General features: G+C 40.9%; 2 protein-coding genes across 4 annotated transcripts in view; both read right to left on the bottom strand.

The window, feature by feature from the left end:
- Positions 1-3,934: 3,934 nt before the first annotated feature.
- pip4k2ca (phosphatidylinositol-5-phosphate 4-kinase, type II, gamma a) lies at positions 3,935-18,106 on the bottom strand. Its single transcript, XM_021565960.2, has 10 exons — positions 17,683-18,106; positions 17,042-17,139; positions 16,699-16,795; positions 16,312-16,461; positions 11,478-11,624; positions 11,123-11,161; positions 8,143-8,256; positions 7,715-7,979; positions 7,423-7,526; positions 3,935-7,034 (listed from the first exon to the last, which is right to left on the bottom strand). Exons 1-10 carry the CDS (start codon positions 17,833-17,835, stop codon positions 6,954-6,956), a joined length of 1,248 nt encoding a protein of 415 aa, XP_021421635.1. The 5' UTR covers positions 17,836-18,106; the 3' UTR covers positions 3,935-6,953.
- Positions 18,107-21,573: 3,467 nt separating this feature from the next.
- igfbp6b (insulin-like growth factor binding protein 6b) overlaps positions 21,574-27,123 on the bottom strand; it is a 76,846-nt gene continuing 71,296 nt past the window's right edge. For 2 of the 3 annotated variants that reach the window (XM_021565958.2, XM_036946920.1), the window contains exons 2-5: positions 24,283-24,814; positions 23,163-23,197; positions 22,255-22,374; positions 21,574-21,764 (exon numbers count right to left, since the gene is read on the bottom strand). In XM_021565958.2, coding sequence (XP_021421633.1) covers positions 21,651-21,764; positions 22,255-22,374; positions 23,163-23,197; positions 24,283-24,622 — 609 coding nt within the window. In that variant the 5' untranslated portion in view covers positions 24,623-24,814 and the 3' untranslated portion in view covers positions 21,574-21,650. Of the gene's footprint in view, positions 21,765-22,254; positions 22,375-23,162; positions 23,198-24,282; positions 25,437-27,123 lie in introns of those variants that run through there. The other variant, XM_021565959.2, reaches the window with a different exon arrangement.

The raw sequence follows: 27,123 nt of genomic DNA, 5'->3' as shown, positions 1-27,123 counted from the left end.
AAGTGTTTTGTCAAAATACTCATGGATTATACTAATAAAATAATGGACAATCTGACCAGAGAGGTCCAGGAACTGAAGTTTGCAGTTCTCCCAGGGTCAGCTCAGTGAGTTGAAACAGGAGAACGGCAAGATGACAGCAGCCTGTAAGTCATTGAGAGAGGACATCAGTTCTGTGTGTGAATCCATGATGATCTTGAGGGACAATCAAGACAGAACAACATGGTTGTAGACGGAATTGCAGAATCTCCACGAGACCTGGATGGAGTCGGACGGCAAAGTGAGGGAAAAGATCTCTGAGAAACTAAAGATGGACCACAGGAAGATTGAGGTGGAGCACACCCACTGGACTGGAAAACCCACCACCCGCCCAGGTGATAGGCCCAGGCCAACAGTGGTCAAGTTTAGATAATTCATCTGATGATACAGCAGTAGCAATACAACGATATAACATCTATAGAAGAGACAGAAATGCTTATGGGGGAGGTGTTGCTGTATATATATATTCAGAGCCATATCCCTGTAATGCTTAGAGAAGATCTTATGTCAAGTGATATTGAAGTGCTGTGGCTGCAGGTTCACTTGGCACATCTAAAGCCTTTTCTTTTGGGGTGTTGATGTAGGACACCAAGTGCTAACAGTCAGTATCTAAATAATGTGTGAAATGCTTGATAGTGTATGTGATGTAAACAGAGAGGTCTACTTTCTTGGGGACCTGAATATTGACTGGTTTTCATCAAGCTGTCCGCTCAAGAGGAAGTTTCTCACTCTAACCAGTGCCTGTCATCTGGTTCAGGTTATTAATCAACCTACCAGGGTGTTTACAAACACTACAGGAACAAGATCATCCACATGTATCGATCACATTTTTATTAGTACTGTAGAACTTTGTTCTAAAGCTGTATCTGTCCCCATTGGATGCAGTGATCACAATATAGTGGCTATATCCAGGAAAGCCAAAGTTAAAACAGCTGGGCCTAAAATAGTATAGAAGAGATTATACAAAAGATTTTGCTGTGACTCTTATGTGACTGTCAGAACTGTTAAGGCCCCATAGATTGATGAGGAATTGAAAAACTGTATGGTTGAAAGAGATGGGGCAAAAGGAGTGGCTAATAAGTCTGGCTGCACATCTGACTGGCGGACTTACTGCAAATTGAGAAATTATGTGACTTAACTCAACAAAAATAAGAAGAAACTGTATAATGAAGCCAAGATCAATGATATAAAAACTTGAGTACTTTAAATTAAATTATAGGCAGAAAGACAAATTCAACTCCATCTTTCATCGAATCAGATGGCTTATTCATCACAAAACCATTTGATGTTGCCAATTATTTTAATGATTATTTCATTGGCAAATTTAGGCAGAAAATGCCAACAACAAACAGTAAGCAATTGTATTCATGCATAAAAAACAAATAATGAAAGAAAAGCATTGCAAGTTTGAATTGTGTAAAGTTAGTGTGGGAGAGGTGGAATAATGATTGTTGTCGATTAGTAATGACAAACCTCCTGGCATTGACAACTTAGATGGAAAGCTACTGAGGATGGTAGCTGACTCTATAGCCACTCCTATCTGTCATTGTCCTCAGGCCTGGAGGGTAGCCAAAGTAATTCCACTACCCACTACCCAAGAGTGGTAAATCGGCCTTTACTGGTTCTAACCGCAGACCTATAAGCTTGCTGCCAGCTGTTGGAAAAAAATGATGTTTGACCAAATATGGGTGGAATGGGTGGCCAGTAATAAACTGGTCCTGAACATAACTAAAAATAAGAGCATTGTATTTGGTACAAATCACTCCTTAAGTTCTTAACCTCAGCTGAATAAGGTAATGAATGGTGTGGCTGTTGAACAAGGTGAGGAGACTAAATTACTTGCCGTTACTTTAGATTGTAAACTGTCATGGTTAAAACATATAGATTCAATGGTTGTAAAGATGGGGAGAGGTCTGGCAAAAATTAAGAGATGCTCTGCTTTTTTGACACCACACTCCAAAAAGCAAGTTCTGCAGGCTCTAGTTTTGTCTAATCTTGATTTTTGTCTGCCGTGTGGTTCAGTGCTGCAAGGAAAGGCCAGGTTAAGCTGCAGCTGACCCAGAACAGAACAGAATTGTAATCAGAGGGCTGATATAAATACTATACATACCAGTCTCTCTTGGCTTAGAGTTGAGGAGAGACTGACTGCATCACTTCTTATTTTTATAAGAAACATTAGTGTGTTGAAAATTTCAAATTGCTTGCACAGTCAATTGACACAGAGCTCTGACACACACACTTATCAAACCAGACATGCCACTAAGGGTCTTTTCACAGTCCCCGAATCCAGAACAAATTCAAGAAAGCGTACAATATTATATAGAGCCCTAATTGCATGGAACTTCCTTCCATCTCATATTGCTTTAATAAACAGCAAACCTGGTGTAAAAAAACTGATAAAGCAACACCTCACGGCACAACACCTCTCCCCCTATTTGACCTAGATAGTTTGTGTGTATGCATTAATATGTAGGCTACATGTGCCTTTAAAAAGTTTTTATGTAGTTCCGTCTTTGAGATGTTCTTGTCTATTGATGTTCTGTATTATGTCATTCTGTGTTATGTTTCATGTGGACCCCAGGAAGAGCAGCTGCTGCTTTTGCAACAGCTAACGGGGATCCTAATAAAACACCAAATACCAAATGACCCAAAACACTTCCAGGCTGTGTAGGGGCTATTTTACCAAGAAGGACAGTGATGAAGTGCTGCATCAGATGACTTGGCCTCCACAATCCCCCGAACTCAGCCAAATTGAGACGTTTGGGATGAGTCGAACCGTAGAGTGAAGGAAAAGTAGCCATGTGCTCAGCATATGTGGGAACTCCTTCAAGACTGTTGGAAAAGCATTCCAGGTGAAGCTAGTTGAGAGTGTGCAAAGAATCTCAAATATAAAATACATTTAGATTTGTTTAACACTTTTTGGGGGTTACTAGTTGATTTCATATGTTATTTCATAGTTTTGATGTCTTCACTATTATTTTACAATGTAGAAAATAGTAAAAATAAAGAAAAACCCTTGAACGAGAAGGCGTTCTAAAACTTTTGACCAGTATTGTATATGCACCAAAATGAGCTGTTTCTCTGAGTTGCCTTGTGAAAGTCTAACACTAAGATTGTATTTTATAACTTAGCGAGTCATGTTGGCATAAAAACAAGCATTCAAATGATGCCCACCTAACTCCGATTGCAATTAGTAACGTACAGTTCTTGGATTGAGTAAACATCAGTAATTGTGTGATGGCGAGGATGCAGGGCTGTGTTCCAAACAAAACAACAGGTGTGCTTTCCCTAGTTCCTCAACGGCACAGTTCCTCAACGGCACCATCTAGGATGTTAAAAACATAAATATACACCTTGGTTGAAGACTCTTCATTGAGTCATAAATGTGCATTGAAATTACATAGGAACTGTGCACTTTGGAGAGGTGTGTGGCCACTTGAGCCATGTTTGAGGAGTTAGCGAGGAAACTTGGGTCAACTGAGTTCAAATCAGGAAAACCAGTAGCACGAAAATGGCTCATCTCAAATTTATATTGCAACAAATTCTTCAGAAGTAACCTGCTCCGTGCTAGGCTAACTCCGGGATAACTACATTTATCCTGAATTAAGTGTCTGAGCAGCGAGTTGAGGACCAATGAAGTCAGATTCCCTACTCTCGCAAAGATTGTCATCATTCCCTTCATTTGAGAAAGACTGATTAAATATTTGATTAACCAAATGTGTGTAATTTGTATTTATTTATGTTAACATACCTATCCAATTAAGTGATGACAGAATGCTTTTGAAACTTTACCCACGATAAAAATGTTGTATGACCTAATAATTATTATATAAAGAATAGGGGATTTTTTTTTGCATGTGCATTGATAAGCACAACAAAGCACACCAAAGACTAATGCTTTTCATATTTCTTCTGTAATAAAAACATTTAAAATGGAGCCCTATCCGTATAGGCCCATACACGAGTGTAAAGGTTACATTTCTGTACAAAAAAAACAACACAAAAACAGTTTAGTTCGTATGGAAGGGTGTGTGATACACAAAAAAAAGTCAATAGGGTAGGACAATGCCAGGAAGCCCCCTTAGCCGTAGAGGAGTGGTAAATGGAAGAGAGAGTAGGGGGACGTAGGAAGCCTGTGGTAAATCAAACCTCAGAGGAAGCAAGCCCTTTAACCCAAACCCCCTTCCAACCTATCCCCCTCTCTGATGGTTTGTCTCAACACCCACTTTGAAAGGACTGCTTCAACAGCAGCTTGGCAGCCAGCTGTAGGCAATGATTTTACTGAGATTTCAATGGGTGGTCTCATCTACCTAAGAGGGGTCATTTTCCTGAAAGCTTCCTGGCTCTAAAATCATCTTAAGGCCATTGATATGCAAATATACAATTATGATCTTGGTGCTATGAATTTGGAGGGAAATCAACCACCCCTGGTCAGTTTTCTGATTGAAACTGCTGAGTAAGATAAAGTTGTCAACACCTGTCAGGTTAGGTGAGAGGAAAATCTTGCAAAATACCTTTGACAACACATTGTCATCTTAGTTGGTATAACTTTAGTTCTCATCAGCAGCAGTTCTATTTCATTTCTAATGTCATATTTTTGTTTTTATTGATTTTATGGAACTCAGGACTCCCTGTAAAGCAATGGCTTTTGTAACCAAGTGGACTATCCTGGTTAAATATACACAAAACATGAATGAGCAGTCAGCACCATTGTTTTGTTCAAGAGCTCAGTGGCTACAGCCTTCCAGGGCTCGTTGTGACACTGAGAAGCACAGGAACAACATTTGTGTTGGCTGAGCTTCATGTTAATTGCAGATTAATGGGATGTGAATGGAACGTAGTGTTTCAACTGCCACCCCTCTCCTTTCCCTCTCTAGGTTGTCAGCATTTCTCAGCTTTTGGGTGATCTTTTCTATTGCTCTGTCCATCCTGCTTGCTTCCCTTTGTTAAGAGTAGTCAATTCCTCTCTTTTTCTAAAGCAACAGGAAGAGGTCTGTCAGCAGAATTATGGCTTCTGGAAAGAGGGGATAAACCTGTCCTTGACCTCCTCCAGTCTGTTGGGCCCTGCCTGTTATCTCTAGCCAGCATAAAAACTAAAATGACCCGAACCAAACGCACAGCCCTATCAACTGACATGCACTAGGAATGAATAACCCCGATGTACAGGTACCAACCAAACTAGCAGTTTCATCCTGACCGTAAACAGGAAGGTTGAACTTCTCCATTTCCCCGTCCCAAATGGTACCCTATTCCCACATCATACGTAATGCATGTATGGATAAATTCCCCAAGAGAGGAAATCTCTTTCCTCCATCTTGGTTAGCTGTTTTCATTGAGTCGACCTGGCCGCCTGAACTCTGATTTTATGTATCCTACACTACAGGAAAATGAGAGATTTGTCTACACAAGGTCTACATTTTCATGTAAAATATATAGAAAAATATTCCAACACATTTCAGAAAATCTTTTGTCAAATATATTTTGGTCCAAAAGCTGATTAGCAAAAATATAGGCTGTGCAATCACAATGGTCACAAGGCATCACATATTCCTACTGCACCTATTCAGCCCTAACAGTGTATTCAACTTCTATAGTTGGAATCTCGAGATCACACATTTAAGGCTATCGAATTGCATAAAGCAGCTGAAATGCAGTGCTATATTCTACGAGTAACACATAATACCAAGCTGGTTCTTCAATGGAGTATCTAATAGTAGTAGTAGTCAAATTTGACCAAGCACAGACCATCAATCTCTACTGATCTTTAATTCTAGTCTGGTCCCAGATCTGTTTGCGATCTTGCCAACTCCATTGCTGTCACTGTCAAGACAAAACATGTTTGCCATGACAATGTGTGAAAGGCAGTCGGTATGGTAGCACAGACAGACTGGCACTCAAGCTACTTTTATTCCCCATCATTCTTGAGAAGTGCTTCTTTTAAAAACGCTGTTTGATGAGCAAAAAAAAAAGTGCAGCAATCAATATTCAAAATAACACTTTCAGTCCAACAATTGGTTCTGGTCCCAAGTCCAATCATGATAGCGAAATGCTCAATGTTTCCACAATATTCATTCGGCAGCAGGGAACCACCGCTGCAACATTTATATCATTTCTGCAGAAGCACTTTTAAATAGATAAGTCATTGGCTCAATGACTAGAAGTCTATGGGAACAGCTAGAATGTCCCGTCACCCCAGCTACCCACTGCTGAAATTCTAGGGGAAACAGACTCAATATGATCCAAAGTGAGATGATGATGAGGGACGTTCATGTCAAATCCCACAAGGCTTTCCCTTTGAGACAAAGTGCTCTGATATTTACTGTAGGGTTCACTACATTGATATGTTCCCATGTCCAGTTATATTAGCATACTCACTCAGTAGATCAGACCAATCCAGGGTCGTGTTCAGTAGCACTAAAATAGCCATGATTCCTTACTGGACAAGTTCAGGTAGTTAGTATCTAGTCATTGGTAGTGTTGTACCTTCCTGTTTCAAACCTTTTCTCCTGTCTGGTGCTTAATATGGACATGACCCAGGATTTCAATTGACTGGGTTAAAGGGTCAATCAGGGATTCAAACAACAAAAAAGCAGTCAATGTATCAATCTCAGGTTGTCCCATTAAGTCTAATCAATCCTTTTCAGTGTAACATCTCTAGGACACAAGCAGCAGTATTAGCTTAAGTACCCTTGGCTCCAAAGTCAGTCCGAGTGTTTATCACATTCTTCTCATAAATATCAGTCAGCAATACATTACAATAATGGAAAGAGTCTGGTGTGAGATCAGACTAAAATAATCTGTGTGTGTACATTTTTTTGGGGCAATGTTTCATGATATAAATGTGTAGCAGAACAAAAGTTTTTAAAAAAAGATTCAAATCTAAATGGGAAGTAGCAGTGGTGGTTATAAACGTCCTGCTATGCAAAGATGTTGGAGATGAAATCCCGAAATCGCTTGGCATACTGTTCTGGGTGGACAGTGGAGATTTCAGCACCAGCCTGTAGAGAGGCATAGAGAAGGGATAACGTCAGACTGAACATCTCATATTAGGAATGAAAAGTATCAATGAAATGCTCATTTTACCGTTGAATTTGAACCACTAAGGTATCTAATACGAGATACTAATCTCAGATGTGATCAGCCCAACATTGGAAAACAAGGGTAAAGAAGACAATTGGGATTAGGTAACTTTCAATTATTTATGAACAGAGAATGATGTTAGAAAAGCAGTAATGGACACAGTATGCAATGAGAATTACATTGCATCTAATATCATAAGGTGGAATGAAAGCTAATTTCTCAATATATTCCTAGCATTCTGAATCTAAATGATATCTAATAGGACAGACCCTAACTAACCCCCCTTCCTTCTCCCTTTTCACTCACCCCATGCTTGACAGTTTTGGCTGCGTGAGCGGCTTTCTTCTTGGTGTCGTACTGTGTCAGAACGTCTATCAGACCCATGAAGTACACCTCCCTCTGAGGGGCTCCTGAGGGGGGAAACAGAGAGAGATGCAAATTAGTTACTGCTCAAAAACACAAATGACCCAAATTGCAGTGTAGCTGTAAATCAATGACAGGAGTAAAATAAGTGAATTCAATTCAGTAGGTAAATGGAGAATCCAATTGCATGAATTGACCCCAACCATGTAATTTCACAACTTTGCCTGGAACTCACCAGGGGCACTCCTCATGGCGTACACATCCACGTAGGGGTCAAATTCCCCGGGCTCCAGGGGCTTGCAGGAGGCCATGTAGCCAGCGATGCCCTCAGGAGACGTACCGTAGGAGCCCATGTTAGGGGCCTGCGCCAGGCCGTTCTCAGGCTCCCCCTCTTCCTCATTGGACGGCTCCTCTCCTTCTTCCTCCTCCCTCTCAGCCCGCCCCACGTCGTGAATACCCAACAGCAGGCTGTAGTCCATGATCTTTAGCTTGACCAGAAACTACAGGGGACACACCAAACAATTACTATGGATGGAGATGATGATATCATGGTAACAAACAATGTTTATACTACCACCTTGTGGTAGATTCTTAAAATAGAATAGGAAGGCAGGTTCTAGAACTGAAAACATCCCCTTCGAGTTCCTTGGGAGGTCACCTTACCTCCACATCTCTGTTGAGTTTCTCCATGACCTTCTCCTTCTGCTCCTCGTTCACGTACACCTTCTGCATGTTGTTTCTGAAGTCCATGTCCTTGTAAGTGGGGAGCTCTTTTACCTGAGGGACAGTTATGAAACATTGAAACAGACGCATGTGAATTTTCCAAAGAAAGTAATGACATGAATTTAGAAAATGTACTGTGGGTGCGTAATAAGACTAGTCCCTAAGAAAGGCAATTTCACATGTACACTACCGTTCAAAAGATTGGGGTCAGTGAGAAATGTCCTTGTTATTTAAAGAAAATCACATTTTCTGCCCATTAAAATAACATCAAGTTGATCAGAAATACAGTGTAGACTAGAGGTCGACCGATTAATCGGAATGGCCGATTAATTAGGGCCGATTTCAAGTTCTCATAACAATCGGAAATCTGTATATTTGGACACCGATTTGGCCGATTTTTTATTTTTTACTCCTTTAGTTAATCTTTATTTAACTAGTCAAGTCAGTTAAGAACACATTCTTATTTTCAATGACGGTCTAGGAACGGTGGGTTAACTGCCTTGTTCAGGGGCAGAACGACAGATTTTTACCTTGTCAGCTCGGGTGATTCAATCTTGCAACCTTACAGTTAAACTAGTCCAACACTAACCACCTACGTCTCGCTGCACTCCACAAGGAGACTGCCTGTTAAGCGAATGCAGTAAGCCAAGGTAAGTTGCTAGCTAGAATTAAACTTATCTTATAAAAAACAATCAATCATAATCACTAGATAAACTAGTAATATCATCAACCATGTGCAGTTATCTAGCGTGTCCTGCGTTGCATATAATCAATGTGGTGCGTATCGTTGCTCCAATGTGTACCTAACCATGATCATCAATGCCTTTCTTAAAATCAATACACAAGTATATATTTTTAAACCTGCATATTTAGCTAAAAGAAATCCAGGTTAGCAGGCAATATTAACCAGGTGAAATTGTGTCACTTCCTCTTGCGTTCATTGCACGCAGAGTCAGAGTATATGCAACAGTTTGGGCTGTCTAATTTGCCAGAATTGTACGTAATTATAACATAACATTGAAGGTTGTGCAATGTTACAGGAATCTTTAGACTAATGGATGCCACCCCTTAGATAAAATACAGAACTGTTCCGTATTTCACTGAAAGAATAAACGTCTTGTTTTCAAGATGATAGTTTCCAGATTCGACCATATTAATGACCTAAGGCTCGTATTTCTGTGTTATTATGTTATAAGTAAGTCTATGATTTGATAGAGCAGTCTGACTGAGCGATGGTAGGCACCAGCAGGCTTCGTAACATTCATTCAAACAGCACTTTAGTGCATTTTGCCAGCACCTCTTTGTTGTGCGTCAAGCATTGCGCTGTTTATGACTTCAAGCCTATCAACTCCCGAGATTAGGCTCGTGTAACTGATGTGAAATGGCTAGCTAGTTAGTGGGGTGCGCGCTAATAGCGTTTCAAACATCACTCGCTCTGAGACTTGGAGTGGTTGTTCCCCTTGCTCTGCATGGGTAACGCTGCTTCGAGGGTGGCTGTTGTCATTGTGTTCCTGGTTCGAGCCCAGGGAGGAGAGGGATGGATGCTATACTGTTACACTGGCAATATTAAAGTGCCTATAAGAACATCCAATAGTCAAAGGTTAATGAAATACAAATGGTATAGAGAGAAATATTCTTATAATACCTATAATAACTAACCTAAAACGTCTTACCTGGGAATATTGACGACTCATGTTAAAAGGAACCACCAGCTTTCATATGTTCTCATGTTCTGAGCAAGGAACTTAAACGTTAGCTTTCTTACATGGCACATATTGCACTTTTACTTTCTTCTCCAACACTTTGTTTTTGCATTATTTAAACCAAATTGAACATGTTTCATTATTTATTTGAGACTACATTGATTTTATTGATGTATTATATTAAGTGTTCATTCAGTATTGTTGTGATTGTCATTATTACAACCCCCCCAAAAAATTTAAAGAAAATAAAATTGTCCGATTAACCGGTATCGGCTTTTTTTGGTCCTCCAATAATCAGTATCGGTGTTGAAAGACCTCTCGTGTAGACATTGTTAATGTTGCAAATGACTATTGTAGCTGGAAATGGCTGATTTTTTATGGAATATAGGTGTACAGAGGCCCATTATCAGCAACCATCAATCCTGTGTTCCAATGGCACGTTGTGTTAGCTAATCCAAGTTTATCATTTAAAAAAAGGCTAACCAGAATAGAAAGAGTGAGAGGCCCCGGTGCACAACTGAGCAAGAAGACACGTACATTAGAGTGTCTAGTTTGAGAAACAGATGCCTCACAAGTCCCCAACTGGCAGCTTCATTAAATAGTACCCGCAAGGTTAGTGCCAGTTGCGCTGATCTGTGAAGGGAGTAGTACACAGCATTGTACCAGATCTTCAGTTTCTTGGCAATTTCTCTCATGGAATAGCCTTCATTTCTCAGAACAAGAATAGACTGACGAGTTTCAGAAGAAAGTTATTTGTTTCTGGCCATTTTGAGCCTGTAATCAAACCCACAAATGCTGATGTTCCAGGTACTCAACTAGTCTAAAAAGGCAATTTTTATTGCTTCTTTAAATCAGAACAGAACAGTTTTCAGCTGTGCTAACATAATTGCAAAAGGGTTTTCTAATGATCAATTAGCCTTTTAAAATGATAAACTTGGATTAGCTAACACAACGTGCCATTGGAACACAGGAGTGATGGTTGCTGATAAATGGGTCTATGTACACCTATGTAGATATTCCATTACAAATCAGCCGTTTCCAGCTACAACAGTCATCTACAACATTAATGTCTACACGGTATTTCTGATAAATTTGATGTTATTTTAATGCACATAAAAATGTGATTTTCTTTCAAAAACAAGGACATTTGTAAGTGACCCCAAACTTTTGAACGGTAGTGTATGTTTGGGTAAGATACACATTGTTAGTCTCCTTACCCGCTCTTTGTCACTTGCTTCACGAGACACCAGAGAGCCCTGAGTATCATAAAATAACAGGTTAATAGGCAAGATCAGGGATTATATGACCTCTGAGTGGAAATCATGAAGTGGCTAATGAAACAAGAATTTTACAACAGATGAGTCTAGGGTAACTTTACCTATATGCCCAGGTTTCCCAGAAATCCCGGTTGGAAGATTCCCGGAATAAGAAGGGAATAAGCAAAAATCATCCAATCAAGAATTCTGGAAAACCTGGAAGTTTGTGTATATCTAGGTGTGTGTGTGTGTGTCTCTCACCTTGACGTTGTACTGTGTGTGTGTGTGTTTTTTTGCGTGAGTCTCTCCCTCTCACCTTAAGGTCATACTTCCTGTGCACCACCAGTCTGTGACTAAACATGTTCCTCATGACGATCAGGTAGGTCTCCTCATTCTCCACACCCACGCGGTACATCCCCAGGAACTGGGGCAGCAGAGTGCTGCCGTGGCACTTCACTATGTGCTGCAGCCAGGGAGAAGACAGGAAAGAATGAACAGCAAATAGACTATGGTTGTGTCTGAAATGGCACCCATAGGGCCGTGGTCAAAAAACATGCACCAGTACTGTCCAAAGTACATTCACATGACTCCTTTCACCCCTGGTTGAAGATGAAATTGAAATGTTTTTCATACTGTTTTTCAACCAAACTGCTCTCTCCATCTCCCCATCTTACATCCTGTCACTCTTTCTCTGTCTCTCTATCCAGGTTACAAATGTGTCCCCACGCAGACTGATCTATTAAAAATGGGACACACTTTAAACTGACCTCATTCAGAGTTCTCCTGACTGAAACACAATGTAGCTAGCAGAATGCTAACAAAAGATATGATGCTTTGAAGAGACTACTGTACTATTTATATTCCCCGCTTCTATTCTTTGGGGTCTGCATGGAGCCAAAGTGAGCGGCAGTGGCAATGTGGATGGGATGCAAGATAAACAACGCCCCCAGGACACATAAGCCAAGTCCCAAATGGCACCCTACATAGTGCACTACTTTTGCTGACCTAACAACCTTGAAGAATGAGTATCAATTCATTGAGGCAGCAGCACCCCCCTGCTCTGCAGACCCCACAACAGCGAGCATGCCACACCCACACTGCTCAAATCATAGGCAAATGGCTTTTTTTTGGCCTAATAATGATGTTGGCAGGAGACTGGCTCAGTATAAATGGTAGGTTATAGACTTATGGGTACTTTGTAATTATTGGCGGCTCTTCAGTAGCTCACTAGAAATACATGTAAATGTACAATCAGGGCTATCCTTAGGATTTTCTGACAAGGTGGTGCAGATGTAGGCATACGGTTTGGTAAGGAGGAGGGCCTGAGGGTGTCAATCAACTTCCCCCTCAGGAAGTTGGAGCATTTAGCATTTTTGAAAAACCTGTGACTGCCATTTCATGAAACCTAGAGTCTTAAATTACACTGAACAAAAATATAAAATGCAACATGAAACAATTTCAAAGATTTTACTGAGTTACAGTTCATATGAGGAAATCAGTCACTTGAAATACATGCATTAGGCCCTAATCTATGGATTTCACATGACTGGGAATACAGATCTGCATCTGTTGGTCACAGATACTGTACCTTTAAACAAAAAAAGTAGGGGCGTGGATGAGAAAACCAGTCAGCATCTGGTGTGATCATTTGCCTCATGCAGCACGAAATCTCCTTCGCATAGAGTTGATCAGAATGTTGATTGCGGCCTGTGGAATGTTGTCCCACTCCACATCAAATGGCTGTGTGAAGTTGTTCAATATTGGCGAGAACATGCTGTCGTACACATAGATCCAGAGCATCCCAAACATGCTAAATGGGTGACTTGTCTGGTGGGTATGCAGGCCATGGAAAAACTGGGACATGTTCAGCTTCCAGGAAGTGTGTACAGATCCTTGTGACATGGGGTTGTGCATTACCATGCTAAAACATGAGGTCATGTTTAATGAATGGCGTGACAATGGGCCTCAGGATCTCGTCATGGTATCGCTGTGCATCCAAATTGCCATCAATAAAACGCTATTATGTTCGTTGACCGTAGCTCATGCCTGCGCATACCATAACCCCACCATGCACACGCTGTTCACAACGTTGACATCAGCAAACCGCTTGCCCACAAGACACCATACACATGGTCTGCAGTTGTGAGGCCAGTTGGATGTACTGCCAAATTCTCTAAAACAATGTTGGAAGGAGCTTATGGTAGAGAAATGAACATTCAATTCTCTGGCAACAGCTCTAGTGGACATTTCAGCAATCAGCATGCCAATTGCACTTTCTCAAAACTTGAGACATCTGTGGCATTGCGTTGTGTGACAAAACTACACATTTTAGAGTGGCCTTTTATTGTCCCCAGCACAAGGTGCACCTGTGCAATTTTAGTTTACCTTTATTTAACCAGGTAGGCCAGTTGAGAACAAGTTCTCATTTACAACTGCGACGTAATGATGCTGCTGTTTAATCAGCTTCTTGAAATGCCAACCTTGCCAGGTGGAAGGATTATCTTGGCAAAGGAGAAAAGGTCACTAACAAGGAATTGAGAGAAATAATATCTTTGTGCATATGGAACATTTCTGGGATCTTTTATTTCAGCTCATGAAACATTGGACCAACACTTTACATGTTGCGTTTATATATTTGTTCAGTGTATATTAAACAATGTAGCCAACACAGAAATCTTTTGTTTGATCCTAAATTAAATTGAAGCGGTCTCATTAACCACATTTCCATCCCAAGTTTTCATGCAAGTAGGGCCATACCGTATATAAAAATAAATCACGACAGCTGTGATGGAAACAAGTTGTTTTGGTACAATTTTATAGGCTGAAAGATAATTTGTTAGTTCGACACGGTGGGATCTTTTTGTGTCAGTAAGATGTGAGAAAAAGGGGTGGAAACACCTTTACGTACAAATATTGATATAACAACCATCATATCGAAGAAAACGCGATGGTATGGTGTGCGGTCCTCCCACTACGACTTGGAAAACCAAGCAGTTTATTAGGCTACAGATCAAATAAGTTACGATGAACTTCTCAGGGTGGTGAAAGTGCACAGTGATCTTGATGTTCCTTTTCTTATAAATATCGAGGGTTTTATTCTGGTGAAATGATGATCGATGCTTGACCGCCGTTTGACCCCAAAAAATATTCTCACTCTTATTCGTAATAATCTCATCAGGTAGACCACCCTACCTGCACTGTATCTGCAAGCTGTTGGCTAGAACCCACGTACCAAGACCAGAATAGGCACATTTTCTATTCAACGCAACAGTTGAAGATCCGATGGAAAACACACTGTACTTTAGATTTTAATTCGGCACATTAACATTTTCTTTATGCGGATTATAGAATATTTGCAGGAGGATCTGTTCCCAATTGAATGGAAACCTAGCTGTTGACACTCAAGATTTTCAAGGTTAAACCTTTTCCAGGTTAAATTTAGGGAATAATGATTATTCTAATTAATAGTTATCTTTATGTGGATACCAGTGAACATTTAAACTGGGTTAATTTAGTTTGGGGAGAACATTTTGAATAATTCAATTACTGGATGCAATGTAGAAGTACAGTTTACTGTAGGCTATTTAGAATATGAAACTGAACTAGGCCTATATGAGCTTGTTACAGACCTCCGTGCCTGAGCTAATCCAACAAGGCCAGAAAGTGTTCTTGCTTTGGGTGCGTTCGTAAATTCACTATGGCCATCTACTCTGATTTCAGAGCACTCTAATCTGACTGCCAGAGCGCAGAATAACTGATGAATTTATGAACGCTCAACACCCGTTGAATACGGACCGTGTCGGTAAACTTTTGCAAAAAAAGCGGCATGAAATTGTTGCCAGCAGCACAGTTGCAATCTCCAACGCTCTGGATAACATGAAAACAGCCTAACCAGCTCTGCAAGTGCGAGTAAAATGGCCAGAGTGAGGTGTGCTCTCATTTGTTTCTGGAAGTAGCCTGCAAGCTAGCCAACATTAGCCAGTTAACTTGGGTGCTTGACTGCTGTTGTGAGGTCAGAACGCTCGGATCAACCCTACTCCTTGGCCAGAGAGTCCAGTGTACGCTCCGAGAGCGAAAAGCTCTGAATTTACCAACTGACAATGCGGTAGAGATAATTTGTCCTCACCCAAATCCTCGGATTAGCTCAACTCCAACTTCAGACGGTTGAGTCAAAAAATACTAAATGTGCCAACTAAAAGACTATTTTTGCGTATTTTAGGGTTGTTTTTTGTACCAGCATACTTTGACCTTGAATTGCGTGCATGGTACGCAAAATGTGTTCAGGTTGGCAGGTCTGCTTTTGACCAGAGCCCGATGGGCCATTTGGGATCCAACAATAGAGACAAGAGCTCTGCTGCTCCGATGATAATAATTATAATAACCTGTTCATTCGGTCACAAATGACCCACGCAAGCAAATACACTCTAGCCTAACACAGCTGTTTAAATAACCAGGGCCTCAAGGTCAGAGTGCTGATGTAGGATCAGTTTTTTTTTAAAGTATAATGGATACGATTATGGACAAGGACGGCCTAATCCGAGACACAACTTTGATCACGAGCAAGGCAACTTGTTCTTCTGCTAACCAGAAATTCACATCTGGTGAATGGAATGGCGAGTCCAAGGCTTTCAAATGAAATGTGTGCCAAAATATTTTCCCTCTCTTTAGCCCGAATTGATTAATGCCAAGTTCAATTAGAATAGCTGCAAAACTGATGTGAAAAAGCATACTGACCAATGCATCTCCAAATATTGTCTCTCCTCACCTAGTCGTGCAAAACATGAGGCATGAAGAACAGTCATAATAACACCCTATTACAATAACATACTGCAGTATCACCAGAGTACAGATCATGAGACAAAGTATAAGATGCTAATTTGCAATTCTAGGAAGCCCACAATGTTGTAATGCTTTTGACGCATCCAACCAAAGTTTTTGTTTATCAAATGTACTGTTCATTTGAACAAGTAAAGCATTGCAAAACTTCACCAAGATAAAGCGCAACCTTTACCCTCACTTGGACTGTATCACAAATGTCACCCATAGGGCTCTGGTCAACAGTAGCGCACTATAACGGGAATATGATGCCATCCATAGGCTTCGAACAGAGGTTGAGTCAGCTGCCCACAGCCTGGATGTCATTACATTACCTGGTGGTATTCAGACAGGATGCCGTGCATGTCTGCCACGTCCTCACTAGAGATCTGCTTTATGACCAGCGTGCGGTCGTAGGAGGTCAGGAGGATCCCCTCCCCCTGGGTGTCCCCACCTCTTACAGGAGGGCTGCGGGTCAACGACACCTACAGGGACGAGAGAGAAAACAGGTGTGCTTGAAAATCAACTGCATGATGATAAACTTCATATTTATTGTTTTAATAGTCATTCGCCTTGTCCATCGGTGTGTCCCAATAACATCTCCTTTCTTCTGAAGTCTGCACTGGTCACTACTTCACACACACATCTAAAAGCATTGGATGGGTGAAGGTATGGGCTAGTGGGAGTTTCCAAAGTTGTGTCAAACATAGCAACACTCATACCTGGTAGTCGAGATCCTCAATTCCGAAGCGCTCCCGAAGATTGCGGAACACTTGGGGACAGTATTCTTTAAACTTAAAATGTCCAGGTAGATTCTCTCTGCAGGGGAATGTTGAACAAATTCTCAACGACTTGCAGTGTTTACTCTCCCTCTTGCCATTCCTTCCCGGTGTAACATACCAAAATAATTTCTTACTTTGCCATAGGTGAAAGATGAGAATATGTAACTCATTTAGTGACATAGGCTAATTATGTATGTATGTAATATATACACACACACACACACAGACACATACATACATACATATAAGGGAAACAGTATTGACAAGAGTGCGCAAACATTACTTGTTGAAGAGGTGATTGTTGACTTTGATCTTAGTGTTTGCTCTGAAGTCGTCAGGCAGCAGCATGACAGGAACAGGCACTTGGTTTAGGTCATTAATCTGCAGACAAACAGAAATAAGTACGGTACTCCCATTAGCTAACGTTACTAGACTTTCATAATGGGAAAATACATAATATGGGATCATCATGAGGGTTAAAGATGCAGTTAATAGATAGCAAACAAGATGGAAATTATTTTTATGACAGCCTGCCCTGTAGCCCGGTCATTAGGGACCACACTGGCTAACTTTTCTATCAGCAAAGCCCATACAACACACAGTCCATGACGCGACACACTTCAGTGTCAGCTGATAGTTAGCTAGTAGCCAGCAGCAAGTTGGTTAGTTAGCCTGCTGTTAGTGTTACTGACACAAACAACTCTAGCCAACGCGTTTAGCAATCAACCAGACATTAACCCAGTTAACGTAACGGTTTGTTTAGTTAATGTTACATTTCTAATGAATGCGCATAAATTAGTCAGTTAGCTACACTAACAGCTAGGTTTGATAACTAGCTAGCTACCTGAAGTATATAGCTACTGTAGATAGCTAGTTAGGTAAGCTAGAATAACTAACATTGAAAACATAACGTTTAATACTCACCGAATGATTTACACCCCACATAAAAACGCTCAAGACTGGGCCACTGGCACGAAAGACCTTCACCTTTTGCTGCACAAAATGTTTCTTTTTGGTTTTAGTTTTTGGAGCCAATATCACCATAGGACTGGAAACAGCGTTGCCGCTGGACGCCATCGTAGAGCTTGCCTGGCTTTGACTTGCGTGTGAACTTTATTTTTTCTTCTCCCGATTCTGATCTTTCACAAACTGACTTCCCGGTGTCACTGCGTAATGTTACCGGAGCAATCCCGTCTGAATTCAGATCAGTATTAGCCTACATTTGTGCTTGTTTTAACACTCATTTTGGATATCTTCTTCAGATATATTCCAGTCCAGCTAGTCTCAAAAAAAATATTGAGGAACTGAACTGCTGACCCCGGTTGTGTTGGTCCACCTGTGTGTTCAGGTGATGGACAGTTGTGAAAAGCCAAAGATATGTTACAATCATGTCATGTGATCTTATAGGCGGAAACTTGTCCATTTCTTTCATATAAAATGTTACTGACTAGTGACTAACCGTAATGGGATACTAGAGCTGTCCTCACAGTTCTGCTACACTGTTGCAATGCAGAGCTTTCCTATAAGGAGAATAAAGTTCGACTCTGAAAGTAAAGGAGCTAAATCCTGCATATGTGCAGTACTTGAGCTTTCCAAAGATAAATTCCATAGAAGACAAACATTACACATTTTGATGAATTGATCATAGAGGAATTTTCTCACTAGAAAAGTTGCAGCCCTCATCTACCTATCTCAGCACAGCAGTGCCTATGACTAAATTTGACTGAAACAAGCATGTTGTCCGAATGATTCACATGATACACTCTCATCTCTCTTTGCTTATTAACTGTGCAGACCTACTCAAACTGAAACATGACAAGGGATCCATATGATTAAGGTTAGTTTCCCAATGTTGCATAATTGTATTAGCGTTGTTACCCTTGCCTGGTGTTCTCCCCTTATTTTCACCATCCCTGGCCTTAGAGCAGCTCCAATGTCATGAGGTGTGTGCATCGCAGATGACACTATTCCCTATTTAGTGCACTACTTTTGAACAGGACCCCTATAGTGCACCAGGGCATGGCTTTTGACCAGGGCACCATATAGTGTACTACAGGGAATAGGGTGCCATTTGGGACACAGAACCTCCACTCTGTTATTACTTCTGACATGCCATCTCTCATATGCTTCGGGCCACTAATAACTACAGCATTGCAACAGAAATGGATTACACTCTGCATGTTTAAATGCATACATTTGGTGGAATCGACATTATTAACCCATACTGATCATCGTCACATTGGGCTTTAGTTGAATATAGCTTGTCTTTATGTCTGCATATAAACCATGCTCTTATATAGGATATACTACAAGCAATGTTATTTACATAGCATTTTGATGTCTTCCATCTGAGCACATTTAGATTGTTAATTCTGTGCACAGAGAGGGTAGCTATAGGATGTCTCGTATATTCACTTTCCTAAGAATAGCAAATGTAACCACCCTAGATACAGAAGTAGGACATGTGGTGTGATTTAACAAAGGACACTGCTTACTTTCCTGCATCATCCTCTGCGAGACCTGCATTTCAAATTCGTATGCATTGACAAATAGGATATTCTATGCTGTTTCCTTGGAAACAGGCATGTGTCCTTGTATACTGTAGATGCTGGAACAAATTGTCCTTTGCATCCCCTAGACATGGGAGAAAACCTAAGTCATACTAATGCCTATTCATTCCTACTACATACATGTTAATAACGTGTTGGTTCATCTTTAACTTGTTGGTTTATCTTAACGTGATATGGACAGAGACAGTTATTAAATCTTATTAACAGTCATTTTAAATCAGCTCAGCTGACATAAGAGAACAGTGGCTAGCAGAGTAGCTGTGCTACACCTGTGCAGTGCTTCAGATAGTGACTATGACTAAGCAGCTTTGTAAAATGAATGAGATCCGATACCACCACAGCTACTGCACTGGCGAAGCTCACAAATAAAACACACAGTAATGCTCTTTTTTTTATATTAATATATGTATTTATTGTTATTCATTTTGATATCATTTTTTACATTTTAGGCTTTGTAAATATAGGCCCCCTGTGCATGGCCCTACCATCACAGCACATACATTGGCACAACAAGATGGGTGAGAAATAGAAATGATCTAATCACACAGTTTATCACACAATTCAAAGACAAGTAAGTAACTGTAACATATTCAAACTTAATTTACCAAAATTAGCATTGTAGTAGGGTATGCCATAAGCAAGACATTATCATGATACATTCCAATATTAAATGGTCAAAGTATAAATAAAATTGAAAGAAAATGAAACAAAAATCATAACATGTACAGCAGTTGAATAGCTCAGATGTGTGTGGTGAGATTCTCCATGAGGGTGCTACCGCGTCCAAAGCACAATGCTCTCCCTAGCAAATAAATAAAATAACCTCTGTTTTTAAATTAAAAAAACTGCTGACAATATAAAAATACATGGCATTGTAGTTCATTACATAAACCAACAATTTATATATAAAATATTATATTGACGTGTATAAAAATATGCTTAACAACTTCTTGAAAAGGGTAACAGCCATAAGCTTTTTTTTGTCTGCCACTTCAGAACGCACACTGTCAACCACAAAAATCCAACATATGTACAAACAATCAACTATTAGAGCAGTCAGAACGTCATTTCAACAACAATGGACTGTTTCACGTAGCCTAACTATTTTTCTGACACGATTATAGGATAAGTGTAAAATTCAAGCAGTGCTGCATGGAAATTCATACTCCAAAATAAATTAAATAGAAAAGGAATTTTCATCACTTGAATTAAGTATCATAATGTCAGTGTATCTTTGGAGAAAGGGAGAGAGGATGGTGACGGAGACACGTTTTCAAACATTGTGTCACACCAACACCAGCATAACAGTATTTCAGCCCACTTAGATAAAGGCCCAGTGCAGTCAAAAATGGGATTTAATTGTGTTTAAAAATAAATGTTTCCACACTATGAGTTTGGAATTATACTGTAAAATTATGAAAATTATGATAATGCCCTTTTAGTGTAAGAGCTGGTTGACCAGACCGCCTGAAATTTCAGATTGTTTTGGTGGGATAGAGTTTTGGCCTGCCTGGTGGTAAATGACTTAATAGGCCAATAAGAGAGTTCCAAATAACTAATTTTCAGTTTTTCCCTCCACACTCAGACCACTCCCAGACAGTCCTAGCTAAAGTTTTGCTTGAGAAATTGCAATTGAAAACAATCACAGTAATTGTTACCCAGAAATGATTTGATATTGAGATAAAAACGGCTGCATTGGGCCTTTAATAACAAACACAGGCAGTGTGAGCTATCCTATAAAACAGAAAATCTACAACGAACATACAAACAGACGAAGCCAGGACAAGAGCCAGGGAATTCAATATTGAGAAATACAGCTTTGATATCAGTTAGTTGAGGCAGTGAGTAACAAAGCAGTAATGTGAGATAGATAAGCTACTGCACGTTGTCACACTGAATGATTCAGAGGACTGGTACTGCTGCTGCAAACTGTTGAACATTCAGCTGGATGTTGCCACTGTAGTACTGTACTGTAGGTATGTGTCTTTGTTAGGCTGTTTCTTGACTAGAGGACAGTAAACTAATTTGGGGTAATTTCCATAGGAAGTGGTTTAATCCCTGGTGTCTCCTGTCCAGGCAGTGTCTAGCACAAGCTAAAGCCACCCCCTCTCCTCCTCCTCCTCCTCCCCCCCTTACTCCTCCTCCTCCTCTTCCACCTCCTCCTCCCCTTACTCCCCTTCTTCCTCCTCTGCCTCCTCCTCCTCCCCTTCCTCCCCCTCCTCCTCATCCTCCTCCTCCTCCTCCTTCTCCTCTGCCTCCACCACCTCCTCCTCCCCTTACTCCCCCTCCTCTAGGCTCAAAATTTTAGGACAAGGACCTCTCTCACTCTCCATCGCATGGTAAAGTGCCGTCTTCGCTGGCACGTGAGGGCAAGGCAGTACCCAGCTCATCCACACACCAACAGTGGCCACGCTGCATACCCTTGGAGGAGCGACACTGTGTTGTGTGACAGGATAGAGAAAGATAATATGTCATCATACCACATAACTATTGTCTGCATGCCCACAGCCCAGAGGGCCTGGAAGCAATGTCCTTTATCCAAAGCCATTTTTGGGCTGAATTGAATAGAGAGAGAGCATGCAATTGAAAAGAGGAATAACAAAATATTGATTAACCTTTATTTAACTGGGCAAGTCAGTTAAGAACAAATTCTTATTTACAACGACGGCCTACCCCAGCCAAACCCTAACGACGCTGGGCCAATTGTGCGCCGCCCTATGGGACTCCCAATCACGGCTGGTTGTGATACAGCCTGGAATTGAACCAGGGACTGAGGTGACGCCTCTAGCGCTGAGATGCAGTGCCTTAGACCGCTGCGCCACTCGGGAGCCCAAATAGCATGCCACTCTCTTGATCTCAAAAAACACATGTACTATTCATACACAGGAAAATATTCACGTCAACAGCCGCGCTGCGCTATAACTACCTGCTTTTTCCTGTAGAAGCCCCGAGTGTCACAGTTGGGGATATAGATGTCACGATCAGACTGAAAGATAGTGAGCTCAATACCCCGCAGAACACTATTGAGCAGCTTGCGGCAGGGTGCCTAAAAAGAGGATACATTGATAAATACAGAAACTATACAGTCATAAATACAGCAACTATACATTGATAAATACAGTAACTACTGTATGCAAGGAGAGAGCCTCCATATTAAATGGCAGCAAGAGAAGCCCATGGTTGATGTTAGAAGACCCTTTCTAGCCTATTAGAGTAGCTACAACATGTGTGGATATCATAGAAGATTGAGGTCACTGATGCAGCATGAAGCCAGAAGCAAAACATATTATATGTCACATAATATCATGTCATTATATAATGATATTGTTAAACAAGGACTGTCTCTTTCCAAGTCACTTAGACAGTGGTTTGAAGCAACTGTGTGACTATGTATGCAGTATCTGTCAAATTGTAGAAATAAATTCTATGTTGGGTTTGTGTTTCATTGCAGATCCACCTCCTCTCCTCTCCTCGTAAAGTGAAAAACCCAAGGCCGCCACAGTCGAGTCTAAACTTTACTGATTCACATCATGGTCTATTAGTTCTGCCGCATAGCAGCATACACATCATGCGCCATAATGTATGGCTTTAGAGCACTATATGTGGTACTGCTGTCGCTGTATCACCCAGACAGCAGAGCAGCTTCAGTAATAACTCTCTCTACCCGACTCCTTCCATCATACAGTATCTATCTGTATGAATATGAATGCATTATGTAAGCAGCTCTACATATTTCTCAGATTTAAACAGGTGTGGGTAAATGTAAGTAGAAGTCATTATTAGCTTACTGCATCAAGTGGCTTAAAGCAGGTACCGTACTTGGATAACACTTACCTTTTCTATTTCACCACTTTGTGAAGGATGTGGACCTATGGGAGAGAGCAGCACATTACCATGAATACAGTCAACCAGGGCATTACCAAGAACCTTAAACCATCTCTGATATCAAAATATAAGTTAGAAGTGTTTTGCTTCAAGCTGTTGCAAGACACGAAGCATCAATCATATACAAGTGCAAGGCAGGAAATGTAACACCTGTATTGTATTTGAGGTTTAAAAAGGCGTCTGAAGATTGTAATTTCCCTTACAATTTTTTTTTTATTATCAAGCACTACAGAAAACGTCCATGAATTATAATCCACATATAAAATCACATTTCCTGCTGCTGCAGGAGTATTTTCCTGCTGTAGCAAACTGGCTCAAATCAAGACCCTGCATCTTTACTGGACACAGTGATTCGGCTCTGAATTGATATTTCCTGTAGTATGTCCTTCCTAAGGAATCGCAGTGGCTTAGTCTGAACAGTAGATGGAGACCCCTAGCAATGAAAAGCATCATTATCTGACTGTAGGTGACAGTATAACACTCATTCTATGCTGTCAATAAAATGCACAGATCACACCCTTGAAATGCATGCATGTACAGTACCATCACCGTACACATCCATATACATGCACACCATATACATACACATACTTGCACACACATACTTACACAAGCTCCAACGTACTGAAACACCTAAAGCGTTCCTCAAGTGTCTGTGCATCATAGTGTTGACTACATCTTTTTATTACATGACTGATGATAGGCTGTTCAATCCAACATTTGAGACTTCTAGTCCAACAGTCTCTCAAATTAGATTTTTGTCACAAGACACCATGCAGTGGCACTGCAGCATAGAAATCAAAACCATGCAGCCTTTTCAAATTCATCTTTGGTGCCTGTCATGTACCCAACACTAAATGTCATACTCTTATAATAAAACAATACTAGCATTTATTTTTGGTGCACACCAACATAGCATACAATCCTCACACTGATGATAAGAGAATGTGTTTCTTACTTATCAGTCTTACCTGATAAGCTAAGCTGTAGTATAATTGCCATAACACACACAACACAGAGCTGAATTTAATAATATTAGATGTGCCAGTGGTGTGTGTCTCAGTCTTACCTGTGGGGTGGGGCCTCTCCGTGGGACTGGTCCTGCTGTGCTTGGTGCAGAAGCCCCTGCCCTGCAGCAGCGCCTGGAGTGGGCTGTGTTCCTGAGGAGGGGGCACGCAGCGCAGCCCCTTGGCACAGCTCATGGTGTACACACCACAGGGCTCTCCCTGGGCCAACATGGATGTGCTGCCTGCTTGTCCAATATGGTCCCGGGGGGCCCGACCTGCCCCCAAAGATTCTCTACAAGAGGGACAACCCTTGTAGGGGCCCAAGCGGTTAGCCAGAATCCAAGATCCGCAGTGAGCAATCAGCAACAAGACAATAGTCGTTAAGTTAGAAAGGAGAGGCATTTTCTGTCCAGGTCTCAGGTTAAGCTCCACACACACACTCTCTCTCTCTTTCTCTCTCTGTCAGTCAACTGTGGCTGATGCTATTTCTGGATGTATATTTATCTCTTTCTCCTCTTTCTCTCTGTCCTCTCTCCGTCTCTTCAGCTTTGCTTGGTGCTTAGCCGGTTCAATCGTTAGGCAGCCAGGAGTCCCCTGCAGTGCCAGAGGAGACAAATTGAGATCGAGAGAGACACAGCAAAGCAGCAGCTTTTAAAGATCTGAAAGGCGGTGATAGAGAGGGAGAGAGAGAGCACAGTTATGACACCTTCAGGGGCTGGGACTCAGAGAGAGAGAGAGAGAGAGAGAGAGAGGGAAGGAGAGAGAGAGAGAGAGAGAGGGAGGAAGGCAGAGAGGGAGTAGAGAGAGGTGGGGGGTGGATTATTTTCCTTTTGGAAATTAGCTAAATCTCCCCCACCCCTTCTTTTTCTACTGTTTATCAGCACACCCCCATAGACTGACCCCTTTCCATAGTAATGTTAAACATTTTACATGTACAAACAGTATACATGACAAAATATACACTTTCTCCCCATTATGCATTGATGTCAGTCAGACCATTCTGATCATATTTGCCATGGTAACAATTACGGCAAAGTATAGAATTGCATTCAGCTATACTGACTGCAATGTCTAGCTTTATGGGAGTTGTTCTAATACTCTTGTCAACCCCGACCACAGAAGAATACAGAATACTGCTTGGATCTCACAAAAGAGGTACTACATGAAAAAGTAACTGATGAATCAATTAAAACTAATTAAAACTAACTAAACTAATTAAAAACCACTGATCCAATTGCAGATAATTAAATAGGTATTGAACTGTCCGTGTACAGAAGAATGGTGAAAGTTAAAATAACCAAACAAATACCTTATTTTACCTTCTAAGTACAATGTAATAATGATCTACACAGATGTGTGCCAAATGTTAATTAAGAAAGGGTTCCAGAAGTAGAAGTGTTTTAATGTAAACTGATTGCCATGAAAAACACAATGTTTCAGAAGCTGGCATATCATGTACCACTTTGTGTAATACATGTGCATAACTATAACCCATTGGAGTTTGCTGGATCTTTTCCAGATCAAACAATGTTGGATGAATTGGTATCGTTCCACTAGGGGGATTATCCCACCTCCTGCCAAACTATAGTGAACGTGAATTGAGACCAGGGATGACAGATCTTGATAATGGCAGGACTGAGTATTTAACACATTGTAACCGTTTCGTAGAACGTAGTTTAGTGAAGTTTCATAAGAGGTTGTCTTGATTTCTCAGCAGTCTTTTTACAAACTCGAGAATATGTGTGGACTAAATCATATTAAGAAGTTATTCAGTCTTGAGGGGACAGTAGATGGTAGATTCTGATTTTCTTGCCCATGCTGCCATTGTTTGTATTGGAAGAGGCATCCACTGGATAATTAAGGAGGACTTGCTTGAGCTGGAATGTACATACTGACTGTAAGAGGGAAAGGCTGTGTCAGACATGCAGCTACTAATAATGCAATCCATCTATGCGCTCAACCGTTTAAGATTTGCTTCACGGGCGCCGTCTTCAAGAGATCACTCACTCTCACCCATCCTGAGCCTCAAACCTCTTCATACCACTTACAGTTCCATTGTATGTAGTAAAAAAAGATGATCTATGTGTTTTTAGAGTTGTGATTATAGTAGGCATAGAATAACAATTGATATGAGGCTATCATGTAGATTACATTTAATTTGATAAGCCAGCCTTAGCTGGAGGATCATAGAGCAGAGATTTAGATTGACGCATTAGAATTATAATGACTCTAATGAACCAATATAATTACAATGGCTAATTCTATTTCTAAGTGTTAGAGCCCCATAGGTTAGAAATCCACTCTTATCCAGGCCACCTATCTCATAGTGTTGGGTGCTATAGTTTGTCTGAAGTCACTACCATGAAGGAGGTTCCTGTAAGGACAATAAACTGTTGTCATGAGGCAACATCAACAAAACGATATCAAAAGACAAATGAGCATTTCAGAGAGCATTAACCAGGAATTAAAAAGATGTTGCTCTAACAACATTGAAATTGTAATGCCAATGCACCACTAAAATAAGGGCACATATATACATGATTGGCTCTTGACCAACCTGCTGGACCACCTGCAGTATCTTAGGGCAAAATTCTATCTAGAACACAGCGGCAGGTCAATACTTCCCAAAGCTCCGGAACCCATAGACATTCTCAAACTAGACTACATCGCAATAGTTCCGGAACCCCACTTGGTGAAAACCTTCTTGGTCGTCAGCCGCCTGGTGTTATTATTAGGAATGATTAATCTTGGCACTAAGAACAGAAATCACCTGCCGTCTTGTGTTCCCATCAATGCTAGCTACAGGAGCTACAGCCCTAGCTAGTTTGTTTCCACATGTTCTGTCAGGAGAACGTTCCAAGAGACACACCAGACCAATGGGGGCTATTTTTTTCCACACTCCC

The sequence above is a fragment of the Oncorhynchus mykiss genome, chromosome 16 (genome assembly GCF_013265735.2).
Source record: "Oncorhynchus mykiss isolate Arlee chromosome 16, USDA_OmykA_1.1, whole genome shotgun sequence".
Lineage (NCBI taxonomy): Eukaryota > Metazoa > Chordata > Actinopteri > Salmoniformes > Salmonidae > Oncorhynchus > Oncorhynchus mykiss.
Note: the sequence above shows the minus strand (reverse complement) of the source record. Positions and strands in the feature narration are given on the sequence as shown.